Source organism: Oryza sativa, chromosome 10 (assembly GCF_034140825.1).
Source record: "Oryza sativa Japonica Group chromosome 10, ASM3414082v1".
NCBI classification, from domain to species: domain Eukaryota; kingdom Viridiplantae; phylum Streptophyta; class Magnoliopsida; order Poales; family Poaceae; genus Oryza; species Oryza sativa.
In genome coordinates this window covers 14,045,460-14,060,966 of record NC_089044.1, presented here as the reverse complement: position 1 = coordinate 14,060,966, position 15,507 = coordinate 14,045,460, and the positions used below count along the sequence as shown (strand labels likewise).

The 15,507-nt window shown below is 40.7% G+C and overlaps 3 protein-coding genes across 3 annotated transcripts; 2 read left to right on the top strand and 1 right to left on the bottom strand.

Annotated features, from left to right (window-relative positions):
* The first annotated feature begins 3,641 nt into the window (after window positions 1-3,641).
* LOC4348558 (dirigent protein 2) lies at window positions 3,642-4,438 on the top strand. The gene has a single exon (XM_015758294.3). It carries the CDS (start codon window positions 3,756-3,758, stop codon window positions 4,320-4,322), a length of 567 nt encoding a protein of 188 aa, XP_015613780.1. The 5' UTR covers window positions 3,642-3,755; the 3' UTR covers window positions 4,323-4,438.
* Window positions 4,439-4,802: 364 nt separating this feature from the next.
* LOC4348557 (nuclear transcription factor Y subunit A-3) lies at window positions 4,803-14,327 on the bottom strand. The gene is made up of 6 exons (XM_015757940.3): window positions 14,186-14,327; window positions 13,069-13,131; window positions 12,828-12,925; window positions 5,542-5,712; window positions 5,271-5,457; window positions 4,803-5,185 (listed from the first exon to the last, which is right to left on the bottom strand). Exons 2-6 carry the CDS (start codon window positions 13,100-13,102, stop codon window positions 5,175-5,177), a joined length of 501 nt encoding a protein of 166 aa, XP_015613426.1. The 5' UTR covers window positions 13,103-13,131; window positions 14,186-14,327; the 3' UTR covers window positions 4,803-5,174.
* Window positions 10,671-11,887, top strand: LOC136353686 (uncharacterized). The gene is made up of 4 exons (XM_066304857.1): window positions 10,671-10,897; window positions 11,186-11,234; window positions 11,487-11,582; window positions 11,780-11,887. Exons 1-4 carry the CDS (start codon window positions 10,671-10,673, stop codon window positions 11,885-11,887), a joined length of 480 nt encoding a protein of 159 aa, XP_066160954.1.
* Window positions 14,328-15,507: the final 1,180 nt, after the last annotated feature.

Sequence of the window (15,507 nt, the reverse complement as noted above, 5' to 3'; positions counted from 1 at the left end):
TCCCAGATCTGGCCGGAGCGAGGCCAGGGCAGGGCGGCGGCGGTGAGGCGAGGCGCGGGGCGACGACGACGACACGCGGGGCGGCGGCGGCGGCGGTGCGGCTCCCCTCCCCTCCCAGATTCGGCCGAAGGGAGGCCGGGGCAGGGCGGCGGCAGCGGCGGCGAGGCGAGGCGCAGGGTCGGCAGGGCGCCAATTTTTTTTGTTCGTCCAGTGGATTTTCGTAGGCGGGTGATTGTGCTGCCTGCGAAAATCATCAATTTTCACAGTCATTGGTATACAGGTGATCCTTCTCCCGTCTGGGAAAACTACTTTTGGCCGCCTACAAAAATGTTTTTTTATAGTAGTGTTACTCCCAATACCATTGCCCCCCAATTTCTAAAAGGAAAAGGTATGAATAACACACACCCCATCCCGCAGAGCTATCGAGGTCGATCGAATTACTCCCTAATTAAACTTGAAAGCCAGACACTTTGGTTGGACCGAAATTTATGAAATTTCATGATTTTCGGTACTTTCAGACTGAAGTTTTTGAAATTTTAACATATTTTGATTGGATTTGAATAAACTTTGACTAAATTTAACAAACATTTGAGAACATCTGAAAATTTTGGTCAATATATTGATTTGACAGTGGGGTCCGAAATTACCGAAATTGCAATCATTGGGGTGAGGTGACCCCACCTACAGGAATCGGAACCAGGGATTAGAGAAAGAGAGAATAGAATCAACAAACACGTACGGGTCACATCCACTTATCTATCTCCATTATATTAAGCCTTCTGCATCTTCTTCTGCTGCTGCGGTGGTGTGGTTGTTGTTGCGAGCTAGACGCTATAGCCGTCGACGCTGCATTGCTTGTATGTCACTGTCAGTGACTGCCTCCTCAGACTGAAACTAATTAAATATAGACTACTATAAAACTAATTATATAAATGAAAGTTAATTCGCGAGACAAATTTTTTAAGCCTAATTAATTTATAATTAGAGAATGTTTACTATAGCATCACATAGACTAATCATGGATTAATTAGACTCAATAGATTCGTCTCGTGAATTAGTCCAAGATTATGAATGGGTTTTATTAATAGTCTACGTTTAATATTTATAATTAGTGTCCAAACATCCGATGTGATAGGGATCTGGTCTAATGGCGATTGCCCAATCCACCGCACCTGGACGGTTCGTTCACACGCAGCTTACACGATCAGGGCCCTGTGTGGAAGATTAGCCCAGGGCTAATGTTGAGAGCTAATATTTAGTCATGAATTGGTAGGCTAAACATTAGCCTAGGGTGGTATGTTTGGATCCATGGGCTAATTCAAGGCTAAAAGTTGGAGAGAGAGTAGAAAAAGAGGAGAGAGAAGGAGAAAGAGAACTGCTTTTTGATGGTCCCCACACAAAATTAGCCCCATTTGCACCCCTTGGAGGAGCTAATGTTTTGAGGAGGGTTAATTCACATTAGCTCAAAATTAGCCCTACTGTTTAGATTCTTGAGGGAATGAGGGCTAATTTGAGGCTAAAAGGTAAGGGCTAAACATTAGCCCATGGAATCAAACAGGGCCCAGGTCTAATCGGCTGCTTGAGGTGGAGGTGAGAGGAAGTTGGTTTGGGGAGGCGGACCAGTTTGCCTAGCTAGACTTTTGGGGAGGAGACGCCGAGCACGAGGATCTATGCACCGACGTCGCCAGTGATGCGACCCGAGCAGCACGAGGGCATCGGCCTCGGAGCACGTTGAAGCGGCCGACGATGATGCGGGTCCGGTTTCGGCGCCACCGCATCTAGATCAGGTCTCTCTGCGGCGGAAGCAGTTAGCATGGCGGGGGTGATGGCCATCCGGGCGAGCTCCACCTCTGCTGCCGGCCACCCGGGCGAGCTCCGCCTCAGCCACCGGTCGCCTGAGCGCACGCGAGAGATAGAGCAAGGGCTGGGGAGGGATTGGGTTGAGGGGGATGGTTGACTGGTGGCCTCCGGGAGGATGGTACCACGTATGCAAGCTCAGATCAAAACGGCTCAAAACAGTGTTTAGAGGGGTTATTTATCCAGTATGAAGAGTTAAAGAGTGGAAAATGTATGGTATTTGAGTTTAGGGGGTAATTCGGTCGACCGCGATAGTTCAGGAGATAATTCATACTTTTTCCTTCCTAAAATAAACATGATTCCCGAATCACAAAATCCCAAAAAAAACATTCACAAATTACAAAATCACAAGAACTATTGGAGCATGGAAGCGGGAGAGAACCACCGCCAACGCCACGTCGGGGAGGGGAAGTAACCGCCGCTTGGGCCGGTGTCGTGGAGGATAAGGGTGGCGAGCGTGCAGGCGACCTCGCCCTTTTCAGAGTAGGGGTTGGAGGCGGAGACTTGCGCCCAGTGATAGGAGGAAGGGATGGGGGATTGTAACTCTGGACTATAGGACCGTACATATAATATCTGGACTACCATTTATCCAGATTTATTGTCTTAAAAGAGGTCATATCCCCTCCTAGGATTAGTTTTTTTTGGATGGAGGGAGTAGCTAATACTAAATGACAAACCCACCTGGGAAACTGTTTTAAACACTCGGGTGGATCTAGACGTCGATCCACCCGAGTCTTGCATATCATCTAAATAATTATGAAAAATTTTCAAAAAAATTAACATGATAGGTTAATATGTAATATATCATTTCACAAACATGCAAGTTCAAATTCTACTTCTACAAGTTATAAAAAAATAACAAATTTAACTGTGAATATATGTATACTAGTTAGAGCTTAATTTGCTATTTTTTTACAACTTATAAAAGTCAAATTTAAACTTGCATGTTTATGAAGTGATATATTACATATTAAATCTATTGGCAAAATTTGCTATAGGACACTCAAAAAATATGTAATTAGTCATGATACACCACAAAAATATGAATTGGCTATAGGACACCACAAAAGAGTGGTAATTAGTCGGAGGTGGCAGCTCGGCACGGGCAGCTACGGTGGACCAAGAAAAGGGGCAGTGTGGCCAGGCGACACGTCCACCCGAGATATAAAAATCTATCTTCAAACCTACCTAGCTAATTCTTTAGTTTGTCTACTTGCATGGTTGTTGTAAAGTCATTGTCAATAGAAAGTAAAATAAGGTCAAAACCCAGCTATCTGCCAGTTAACCTTATACTATATGCAATCGGGGAATGATGTTGCGCATTAGTTAACTTGTCTCCAATTGTTTTCCAAAATCATGCGAGTTAGCCGCCCTTAACTAACGATCACGACGTTGACTTCAATCCACATATATATATATATATATATGTATGTATATATATATATATATGTATGTATATATATATATATATATATATGTATCTATATATATATATATATATATATGTATATATATATATATATATGTATATATATGTATGTATATATTGTATATATATATATATGTATGTATATATGTATATATGTATGTATATATATATATATATGTATGTATATATGTATATATGTATGTATATATATATATATATATATATATATATATATATATATATATATATATATATATATATATATATATATATATATATATATATATATATATATATATATATATATATATATATATATATATATATATATATATATATATACATGCAGTGACACTTCATCGAGGTATCGTACTATCGTAGTAGTAAGTACATATTCTTCTGTTTCATGAAACAGAGGGAGTACAGTGTATCGTTATTACATCTTCTCCTTCCAAAGGCAAATTAAATCATGGCGCCATCGCTGCTCGCGCCACGGCTAGCCGTGCCCTTGCTCCTCGTACTCGCGGCAGCGGCGGCGGCAGATGGCGTCGCCGACGCCGGCGCCGGCGCCGGCATGACGCACCTCCACTTCTTCTTCCACGAGGTGTTCACGGCCGGCCCGAACGGCACGACGGCGACGGTTGCTCCGCCGGCGCGCAGCGGCGACGGGAGCTCCTTGGGGTTCGTCGGCGTGGTGGACGACATGCTCCGGGAGGGCGCGGACCCGGCGTCGCGCCTCGTGGGGCGCGCGCAGGGGGTCACCGCCGGCACGTCGCTCGCCGCCGCCGACGGCGCGGGCGCGATCACGACGATGCTGAGCCTGGCGTTCACGGAGGAGGGCCCGTACGCCGGGAGCACGCTGCAGGTGTTCGGCCGCGCGGTGCTGGGCACGGTGATGGAGCGGCCGGTGGTGGGCGGCACGGGCAAGTTCCGGATGGCGCGGGGTCACACGCTCAGCCGGCGCGTGAACTCGTCGGACCCCGACAACCTCCTCGTCATCGAGTACGACGCCTACGTCACCACGTCTCCCATTTAGCTAGCTAGCTATAGCCTAGCTACCATGGATGGGTAGCTTTGATTTGTGATCGATCTTGTAATGTGGTTTTTTTCTTGATCATATTCTAAATAAACAAAATCGTGTGTTTTGTGATATCTGCATAAACAAATTCAATGTTGTATGCGTCTATCTTGTGAATGGCTACTCTACGATCGCCGGTAAGCTTGTTAGCTTGCAGGGCATGCCAAGCTAAGATAGATAATTTGAACAATAGATTAATCATCTAATGACTAAAACAATTGATGCAACATAAACTAAGTGAAAATGAACTATATAAATATATACGATATTATAAAAGATGATGGAGAGATATATTGAAATATTATATGAATTAATTATGTGTGATGATTTAACATGCTTACATTTTAAATCTTTAAACTTTAATAAATTATTAAATTATAGATAATATAGTATATTTGCATGATGATTAAATGTAAAAATTATTAGTGAATGATGATGTGGCATCTCTGTATGTTACTAATATTTAATAATTGGTGGGCTATACTTTACACTTTACAGTAAGAGAGTAAGAGAGGATATGTGGGGAACACAAACCAAATAAGAGCCAAACTAGTTCCCAAGACGGTAATACCGTATTTAAAGTTTAGCACCACACAATTATTTTTTATCAACATTTAAAATGAGTTGCTAAGCACCCCTCAAATAGCTAAGCCAACAAGCACACCGGCCAAATAGTTAAGATAGGGATCATTTGCCATTTGCCACATGAGCAATAATGTGGGTTGCACATGTACGTTCAGCTTCATCTAGAGATTTTTTTTTTCTTCAGATTGTAGCCATTGCGATTGACCTTTGCTGCTATCCATGGCATTAGAGATCTCCTGTGTAATGAGTAAGGTTGCTAAGCAAACAATACTAAATGGTTATTTAAATTATGACAAAATTGTGTTAAGGATAATTCATCACCTGTAAAACCGTTCACATTGCTAGAGTTTTCTGACACTGTAGATGAAGAAGGCGAGGCACTTCCTCCGTTTTTCGATATCTGATCATCCATAGAAAGTTCAAGGGGATGTTCTATGCTAATAAACCGTCCGCCTTTTCCTCTATGCCTCAATTTTGCTTGCTTTTGGCGAGCCTCAACAAGGATCCTCTAAATAAATAAATGTTATATAACAGTTAAGGAGCATACGAAAGCATCCATACAAGAACAAATTAGAAAAGTAAAATACAAAACCTTTCGAATTGCTGCTACTTTATCTTCTGATCCAACAATTTTTCGACGTTGTCTCCTTCGGATAATTGCATGGTACTGCTTTGCATTCACATATATAGGCTCATCATCAGCATGTTCTGTAGGTAGTGGTAGCAGTGGAGTACACTTCATACCCTTGGTAGGTATGTGTTCCTGTATACAGTTGTTACAAAACTTTCTTAAAACTATGAACAATGAAGACGATTATTGCTTCAAATCGGAAGGATGTTAGGGTTTAGCACTCGAGAGCGCGGGGAGTCCTCGGCGACGGCGGCGGATCGCCGCCGCCCGTCGCCTCGCCGGTGGCCGGTGGGTTTCACGCACAAGGACGTCCTCACGGAGGCGGCGCGCGGACCGTGTCGCGTGGCGCGTAAGCTAGAAGAATTTTGTCCCAAGGGTAGCAATGGCGGTGCTAGCCCGAAGGCTACAGTAAAGCCCAGGGACACGTGTGAGTATCTCGAGGTCGCCCATGGCGGAGGTAGCCCATTGGCTACAGTGAAGCCCAGGGGGATCTCGGGAGCCCATCCAAGGAACTCGAGGACACCCCAATTTCCTGAAGCGAATCTCTCGCTGGAAGATATTTTTCCTCGTGTTTCCCCTTCTGGATCGCAGAATTGGATCTGGGTGAGGCGTGGAGCGACACAGCCAAACCTAGGGTTTCCAGCGCAAGCGGAAGAAATCCGATGATTTGGTGGCTTAGCTCGTCGGATCTGGAGAGTTCCGGAGCGGAAGTGTGATCACCGATCATTTGCCCAAGTCGTCATGGAGCGGCGTCCGCCGATTCGGCCGGACTGGCAAGCTAACAAGCGTCAGGCGATGGAGCAAGGCGGAGGTGACTGGGGGATCCGCGACGTCCGGGAGGAGGAGGGCCTCCGGCGTCCACTCCCCAATCAACCAAGGGTGAATCCAAATGTCAAGCCTCAAGGTCGTCAAGCTGCGGAGATGGAGCGTGGGGCTGGTACGATGAAGATCAAGTGCTTCAAATGTGGCCGTGAAGGTCACCACCAGGCAAACTATACTAATCCCCCCCTCTGTTACTCTTGCCACAATACTGGACACATTGCTTCTCATTGCCCGCTGATTTCTGCTAAAAGATGTGTTAAGCTCTGTGGATTTGGGATCCCAGGGCAAGGGTTCTATAGTTTGCAAGTAGAGATTTCTGACGCAGAGGTGGCTAGAGCTCCTGTGAGAGGTATTTTGACAGTGATTCAGGGGGAAGCTTCTGTGAGTAAAGTGCTAGCTGAACTGAAACACTTGTTTGTAGGTTTAACTTGGGATTGGAAAATTAAGCAGCTAAATGCTAAAGAATTTCTCAAAAAATTCCCTTCATATGAAGTTAGGAGTCAGATTTCAACTTGCAAGAGCTTTGACTTTGAGACATCCCAGATTAAAGCTAGTGTGGTGGAGACTGGTATAACTGAAGAGGCTGTTGATGAATTAGTGGCTGTCTGGGTGAAAATCTATGGGATTCCAAAAATGGCCAGATCAGAAGACTATATCAAATCTATTGTGGAGCTGGTTGGGGAGTTTGAGGCTGTAGAGGTTGCAAGTATCAGGAGAGATGGTCCAGTAAGGGTGAGAGTTGCCTGTAAGGATCCTAGAGAGCTATATTTCTCTATTCATCTGTACATAAACAAGGTGGGTTACATGATTCGTTGGGAACCTAAGGGGTACTTACCTTATGAGAATAGACAGAATCCTCCAGATGATGATGACAAAGATGATAAGGATGATGAGGGGCTAGAGGATGATATGAATCTAGATGACGAATTCAAGAATCATGACATCTCTAGAGGAAGACCTCTTAAAGGCGAGGGAAGCCAACATGAGAGTAGAGCAGGAGCTTTTTCTGCTCCACCCACTTACAAGGGCAAAGTCAGTTCTGAACAGGGAGGAAGTATAAAAATGATAGCCTCTAAGAAAACCTCTCTTTTGAAACACCCTGACTTATTTGAGAGTTGTACTTCTTTAGTGATATGGGGAGACAAAAAGCAAGAGATGATTGCAGAGCAGGAATCCCAAGAGTTGGAGGCACCTGAATTGTCCCAAAATGAGACTAGACCCGAGTTCTCAACACTGTTAGAGTTTGATGAGGATCTTGAGAGATGCCAAATCCCTACTGATTCTGACATTGAGAGGCTGAGAGAAGAAGAAGATAGGGAGGAGGAGGACAGTTTCCAGGAGGTCTCTAACAGGAAGAAGGGGAAGGCTAAAAGGACTGAACCTGCAGTTACTTCAAGAATGAGCTTAAGACATAGAGAGTTAGCTGTTGTTCCTATTCCAAAGAGAGCTAAGATCCTGACCCAAAGGAAAAATTTGGAGCAACCAGGTAATAATTCTAATCCCTTTGCGGTTTTTCAATTATTAGACTCTGTTGAATTGAAAAAGATTGATGTAGCTGCTAATATAGATCTAGGCAGTAACCCTGTTGAGATTGACAACAATATTGAGACTTTAAAAGCCAAAGAGTTAGTCCAAGCTAAGTTAGCTGAGTTGAATTGGAAGAATCAATTGGAGAAACAGAAACCTCAGGCAGGAGATGTTTCTGTTCCTGCAAAGGTGATTGAGTCAGAAGATGTGTCATCCATTAAAGAGTTGGAAACAGATTTGAGAGTTGAAAAAGATGGCATAAGCCCTGAGCCTAACAAGAGAGGTGGAGTGAAGAAACAAAGAAAAAAATGAAAGTCCTTTTTTGGAACATTAGGGGTTTGGGTAACAGTGCAAGAGGTAGACAACTTAGAGAGCTAATCATTGAAAAAGAGGTTGACATTATTTGCATTCAGGAGACTAAGAAAGAGTCCTTCTCTGACAGAGATCTGAATACTTTTCAAGGCAATAGAATTTTTAACTGGTCCTGGAAAGCCTCTAGAGGGGCCTCAGGGGGTTTGTTGCTGGGAGTAAACACTAATATTGCTGTGGTAACAGAAACTCATGCAGGGGCTTTTTTTCTTAGTAATGTCATTAAATTGAATTATGATAATTCTTGTTGGGAGATCATGGTGATTTATGGTCCTGTGGATAACAATCTGAAACAGGCTTTTCTGGATGAACTGAATTGGCACATTCTTTATAGATCCCATCATGTGGTGATTGGGGGGGATTTTAATTTGTATAGGTTTGCTAGTGAGAAATCGAACACCAACACTAACTCTAGAAATATGGATATGTTCAATTCTTTCATTGCTAACTTAGATCTGAGAGAGATTTATCGCAGTGGCCCTAAATTCACTTGGACTAACAAGCAAGATTCTCTTGTGCAAGAAGTCCTAGATAGGATTCTAGTGACCACTGACTGGGATGATATGTACCCTACTGCTCTTCTTTCCTCTATCTTAAGAGTGGGTTCTGACCACATCCCTCTTCTACTAGATACTTGTGAAGGTATTATAGTCAAGAGTAAGTACTTTAAGTTTGAATCTGCTTGGCTTGCTGAAGAGAGTTTTAAAGAGTTGGTTATTCAGAGGCTGTTACCTAGAGACAATTCTTATATTTTAGAGTTTTGGAATAAAAAACAAAGCAGTCTGAGACGATTCCTGGTAGGATGGGGCAAAAACAATCGCTCTAAAAAGCTGAGGGAGAAAAGAACTTTGCAGTGTAAAATAGAAGAACTTGATAAGAAGGCTTTGACTGAGGAACTGACTTCAGATGAGTGGAATCAGAGATACAGTTGGGAGAATGATCTTGAGCACATCTATGAGATGGAAGAACTTTACTGGCATAAAAGATGTGGAGAGCAATGGATTCTTGAAGGAGATAGAAACACAGAGTTTTTTCACAGAGTTGCTAATGGGAGGAAAAGAAAGTGTCACATTACATCCTTGATGGATGGAGAAACAGAGTTGACCTCTAAGAGTGAAATCCGAGAGCACATTGTGGAGTACTACAAAACCCTCTTTAGAGATGTCCCCACTGCCAACATTCACCTTTCCCAGGGGGTTTGGACGAACCACCTCAACCTTTCAGATGCTAGTAAAGAAAACCTGACTAGGCCCTTTGTAATGGCAGAGTTAGATAAAGTTATCAATGAAGCTAAACTTAACACAGCTCCCGGCCCTGATGGTTTTAGTATCCCTTTCTATAGAGCTTTTTGGCCCCAAGTGAAGAATGATTTGTTTGAGATGTTACTCATGCTACACAATGAAGATCTGGACTTAAAAAGACTTAACTTTGGAGTTATTTCCTTAATTCCTAAGAACAACAATCCCACTGACATAAAACAGTTTAGACCCATTTGTGTTCTTAATGACTGTTTTAAATTCCTAAGTAAGGTGGTGACTAATAGATTGACAGAAGTAGCTGATGAAGTTGTTTCTCAAACACAAACTGCTTTTATCCCTGGTAGATTTATCCTTGAGGGTTGTGTCATTATTCATGAGGTGCTCCACGAGTTGAAAAGCAAAAATTCAGAAGGTATTATTCTGAAAATTGACTTCGAGAAAGCGTATGATAAAGTGAACTGGGAGTTTTTAATAGAAGTGATGGAAAGAAAAAATTTCCCAAAGAAGTGGATTAGTTGGATCAAGTCCTGTGTTATGGGAGGTAGAGTTTGTATAAATATAAATGGTGAGAGAACTGACTTTTTTAGAACTTTTAGGGGCCTTAGGCAGGGTGACCCTCTCTCTCCTCTCCTCTTTAATCTTGTGAGTGATGCTCTAGCTGCTATGTTTGACAGTGCCAAAGCTGCTGGAGTTTTATGTGGATTAGTTCCTAACATTTTCCCGGGGGGTATTACTCATCTTCAATATGCGGATGACACAGTCCTATTTGTTGCTAATGATGTTAATCAAATTGTGGCCACAAAGTTCATCCTCTAATGTTTTGAAGAAATGGCTGGTCTTAAAATTAACTTTCACAAAAGCGAGGTGTTCACTGTGGGTTTGGAGACGGTTGATACTATAAGAATAGCTCAGATGCTTAACTGTCCAGTGGGTTCCTTTCCTATGAAGTATTTAGGTTTACCTATCAGCCCAGATAAGATCTTGAATCATGATTTTGGCTTCCTGGGTCACAAACTAGAAAAAAGACTAGGTACTTGGGGTGCTGGTACCCTGTCCCACGCAGGAAGAGCTATACAAATCAATGCTTGTCTCTCTTCTGTCCCTTCCTATGCCATGGAGTTCTATCAGCTTCCTGAGGGGGTTCACAAGAGATTTGATAAGATTAGGAATAGATATTATTGGGCTGGTAACAAACTAAAGGGAAAATACCATATGGTGAGATGGGAGGACATGGCCTTTCCTAAGGATTTTGGGGGCTTAGGGTTTTCTGAAACTAGAAGAATGAATATTGCCCTCTTGGCCAAGTGGATTATTAAGATAGAATCTGATGAAAAGAGCTTGTGTTTAGAAGTGTTAAGGAGGAAATACTTACAAGAAGGAGGGGTGTTCTAGGTGAAAAATGGTGTTGGCTCACAATTTTGGAGAGGTTTGCTTAATATTAGAAAATGGGTGATTTTGGGTGCTGAATGGAAAGTTGGTGAGGGCTCACATATCTATTTTTGGAAAGATAATTGGGTGGACAATTGCTCTCTGAAAATTAGATTTCCATCCTTATTTGCTATCTGTAACCAACAAGAGGTGACTGTCTACCAGATTGCTAGTGAGGGCACTGATTGTCTCTCTTTCAGAAGATCCTTTGGTCCAGCTGAAATAACTGAATGGGAGGAACTCAAGAAAGTAATTGATAATCTGGAGACTTCCCCTGTTCCTGACACTTTACTTTGGGGCCTAGCTACTAACAAGAAATATACCACCAAATCTATGTACAGGACCCTGACCTTTAGGGGTATAAGAGAGGTGAATACTGAGATGTGGAAAAGCCCCTGTCCCGTGAAGATTAAACACTTTCTCTGGCTAGCCATTAGAGATAGAATTCAGTCTGCGGAACAACTTAAAAAAAGAGGCTGGAATGGTTCAGAGTTTTGTCAGCTTTGTGGACATTTGGAAACTACCAATCACATCTTGTTTAATTGCGTTATGGCTAGACTTATCTGGTGTATTTGCAGAGATGCCTTAGGCTGGAACGTTATTCCTAGGAGTTTGGACGAGTTCTTTTTGCTTTGTGATAGTGATAATTCCCCTACTTCGATTAGATTGCATCTTAGCCTACTTGCTGCTGTGTGCTGGAATTTGTGGCTAACCAGAAATAATATGGTGTTTAGAGATAAATTGTTGTATTCCCCCTGTCTCTAACTTTTCAAATTGTTGCAAATTTGCTGCAGTGGAAGAAGCTCTTCCGTCCTAAAGAAGAAGCAAGGCTGGAGCTGATGACTGACAGGATCAAGATGGTGTCGACTAGTCTAAGATCTCCAAGAATGGGTGTGGATTAAAATTCTATCGTTCTGTTGCTTAGTCGTTAGAGTTTTTGTTTCCCAGGTAGATGTTTCCCTGGCTCATGTCATTGTCAGCTTAGAGTTTCGGCTGGAATCTAGATCGTTCGCTACTTGTTCGCCAGTCTGGTTGCTGTTCCTGGTCTGTATTTTGTTGAACTCCTCTTTGTCGCTGGCAACCCCAGCTGAACACTGCCGATATGGCTTTCAGTAAAAAGCCGGGTCTCTGACCTTTTCTCTAAAAAAAATGAACAATGAAGACTTTATAAGATTTTGGAAAGTTGATTCCCAATGAGTCCCTCAAAATATTGTGGTGGAGACTTCTCATTGAAGTTTCCATCTATATGGAAGTTTTTTTTCCCATAACGCTACAGGTGAAAGTTTAATGGTAAAAAGCTTTTAATTCTCCAGGCGGATATGAAAATTTATATTCTCTAGTGAAATTGTAAAAGTTCTCTGATAGATAATTTTACTTTTTTTAAAAGATCTCATAGAAAATTTATATATATAAAGTTTTTTAATAAAACACTTGCTAGAAGTTTTTTGTGCAAGTGCACAACCCGAACTCTTGACCTGAGGTGTCAAGGGGAAAAGCAATATGTGAGATAAAATTGTTGGTGCCAATTAAATATTATTCAAAATCGATGTGAATGCAGTAGACACTAGATGTTTTGTGCAAGTTCACAACCGGAACTGGACCTAAGGTGTTAGGGGAAGAAATCAGTGTGATATAAATTGTTTGTGCCAATCGAATATGCGAGACATTTATCAAGCAATATAATATAAAACTATATTAGAGTTTGGTTTCCTTTTCTGAACCACCATATATAGGATCGGCAGTAGGAAAGAGATTGGGAAATGCATGAAAATTTAAGAGCATATGGAAATTTCAAATGGTAAAAATTTAGAGTACATTGTTACTGATAAATGGGGAACTCACAATAGGTTGGTTGCACTCAGGTTTAGGATGCAAATTTTTAGCTTCTAGATTGACTAGGGATAATTCAGTTGACACTTTCCCAGGACCATCAAGCTTACCTATAGCAATAGAAATAAAGTAGCATCATCAGCATGTCATGTATAACCAAATTATACTTCAGCTTTATCATTAATGTACAAGAGGTACAATATTGATATCATATTGCAATATGACAAAATTTAACATGAATAAGAATGCATACGTTGATTGCCCTGGGTGCTTTCACCAAAACCCATTGTATCTGTGGGACTTGCAAGCAGGTGCTCTGAACATGTTGAAATCACTCGATGTCAAGATCAATAATCCATTATACAACAAGGAGTTACAAAGTAGTCAAGAATACAATCACATAGAAAATGTAGCTAACTACTCACCCCATTTTCTTTTATATGACGTTGGTTAATTTAAAATTAAATAAACATAGGGAGTAATTTGAATTCAGAGTCGTTAAAACAATTGAATGTACTAAGAATATTTATAGATAAAGAAAGAAGGGAAATCGTCTGTCATAATATAATTTGTGCAATTGTACAAGCTTTGTCAATAGTATGGATTAGAATCTTGAAGATAAAATAAATTTGTTTCCACATTTGCCTAAAAGATTTTCTTCTAATCTTGTGACTATTCGCTTGATTATCTTCATCTCAAAAGTTCTGATATGCTAACCTACTAAATGAAACTCTAATGAACATAATATGTCATTCTCCATATATTTGTTCCTAACACAATATATACAATTGTTATACTTAGAGACTAAATAAATTTAGAAGCAATCATGTGTAAGCAAACACAATGTGCTAAGGAGTAAGGGCTTTAAATTGAAAATCAATTTATTCCATACATTAGCCCAAACATCTAGTTTCAAAACACCTATTCCACTAGCAACACTTCATCTAACAAATCTAACATTCAAAAACATATGGCTCCACCATTTGAGATCTATGTATTTGCAAGCATTTCATAACATTTGCCATAAGAAAGAATTGCACAAGAAAGAATAGACAAGAATATTTGAATAAAAGACCATAAATTCTGCAATCCACATGGTTGGAAAGATATTTATATTAGCATTAGAGTATGAACAAACTTCCATATATTTTATGATGAATATAACCATAGATTGAACACCTTATGATATGTTGAAATAGTCCTTGTAGACACCAAGAAGTTTATGGTCATAACAACCAAAACAAAATCCATGAATTAAAATTAGATCCCATTAGATGCACCAAGATACTCAAACAAGAATATTTGTTCACCCTAGGTACTTGCAGGAGCAAAGTCCACAAAAAATAGAAAGATCAGAAAGAAATAGAAACCTATGAGAGGAATGGATATCCCCTTGTTCTTCTTGAAATCCTTCTGTCGGTCCGCCTCCTTCGTTGTCTCCTATGGCTGCAAGATCATCATCTTCTTATAGATAAAGCCAGGTGTGTGTGGTATTGGTTCATGCAATGTTTATGACACAAAATGACAAAAGAGGTTAGCAACAGATAGATCATCCCACATCAGTTTCCTTGAGTCATCTGGGTTGTAAAATCGTGTCTTGGGTTGCATCATTAGCTGCCCTTTTTTTGGTTTTAGTGAAGGACTTCAAATACAACCCTAACATAATTGTTATTTATATAGTCATTTTAATACACCCTCCGTACTCGTAAAGGAAGTCGTTTAGGACAATGTTTAAGTCAAACCATGGGAATATAAATCATGAATAACTCTCAAGTTGTTGAGTTTGAAAATGTAAAAATTATATGAATAGATTTGTCTTGAAAAATACTTTCATAAAAGTATACATATATCACTTTTTAATAAATATTTTTATAGAAATAAGAAGTCAAAGTTGTGTTTTGGAGACCGTGTCGCTGTCCTAAACGACTTCCTTTACGAGTACGGAGGGAGTATGACACTATGTATTACAGTTTTTGCTTCAGGCTTTGGGAATGGGAATCATTATTGACATATGTGTTTTCTTAGAATGGAGTATGTTATTGTGTTCAGTGCATTATTAACAATGGAGTGCCGTATGTGCTCTTTTACAATGAACGAGTACGTGTATTATTTTTTACAAGGATGCACAATGATTAAACAAAGCCTACTATGGCTAAAGATGCTACAAGAACTTGAGATCAGTGATGATGTGTCTATAGTCAACTTGTACATTATTGCATCCGAACACTTCCCAATGTTAGTTTAAATCAGTGAAAATAGAGCAAAATTGTGTATCCCATGAGTTAACATAAATAGCGAAGTGTCCTAACCATTGTGTTGTGTGGTGTGCATCTTTTCCTTCTTGTGTTGAGCATATTATAATTCATTTTTCCCTACGTTCATGTCTACAATGTTTGAACATCGAAACATTGAGATTTGTGCTAACATGACTCTAAAAAATAATTGGATGATCTAATAATTATATAAGAAATGTTCAGTGTCCTTTTCCTAAAGAGAAAAGGTTGCAGTAGCAACCAGCACATAGAGAAAAATCCAAATTCAAAACATGCAACAGACATCTACATTTGTCTAGTTGTTCTTATTGGAACGCTCCAGCTAATCGGTCGAGTGGACATGCAACGTGTAAAGTTAGTGTGTGAATCATTTTATTTATTTCCTTCTTGGTTGTACTACCTTTTCTACCACACATTGT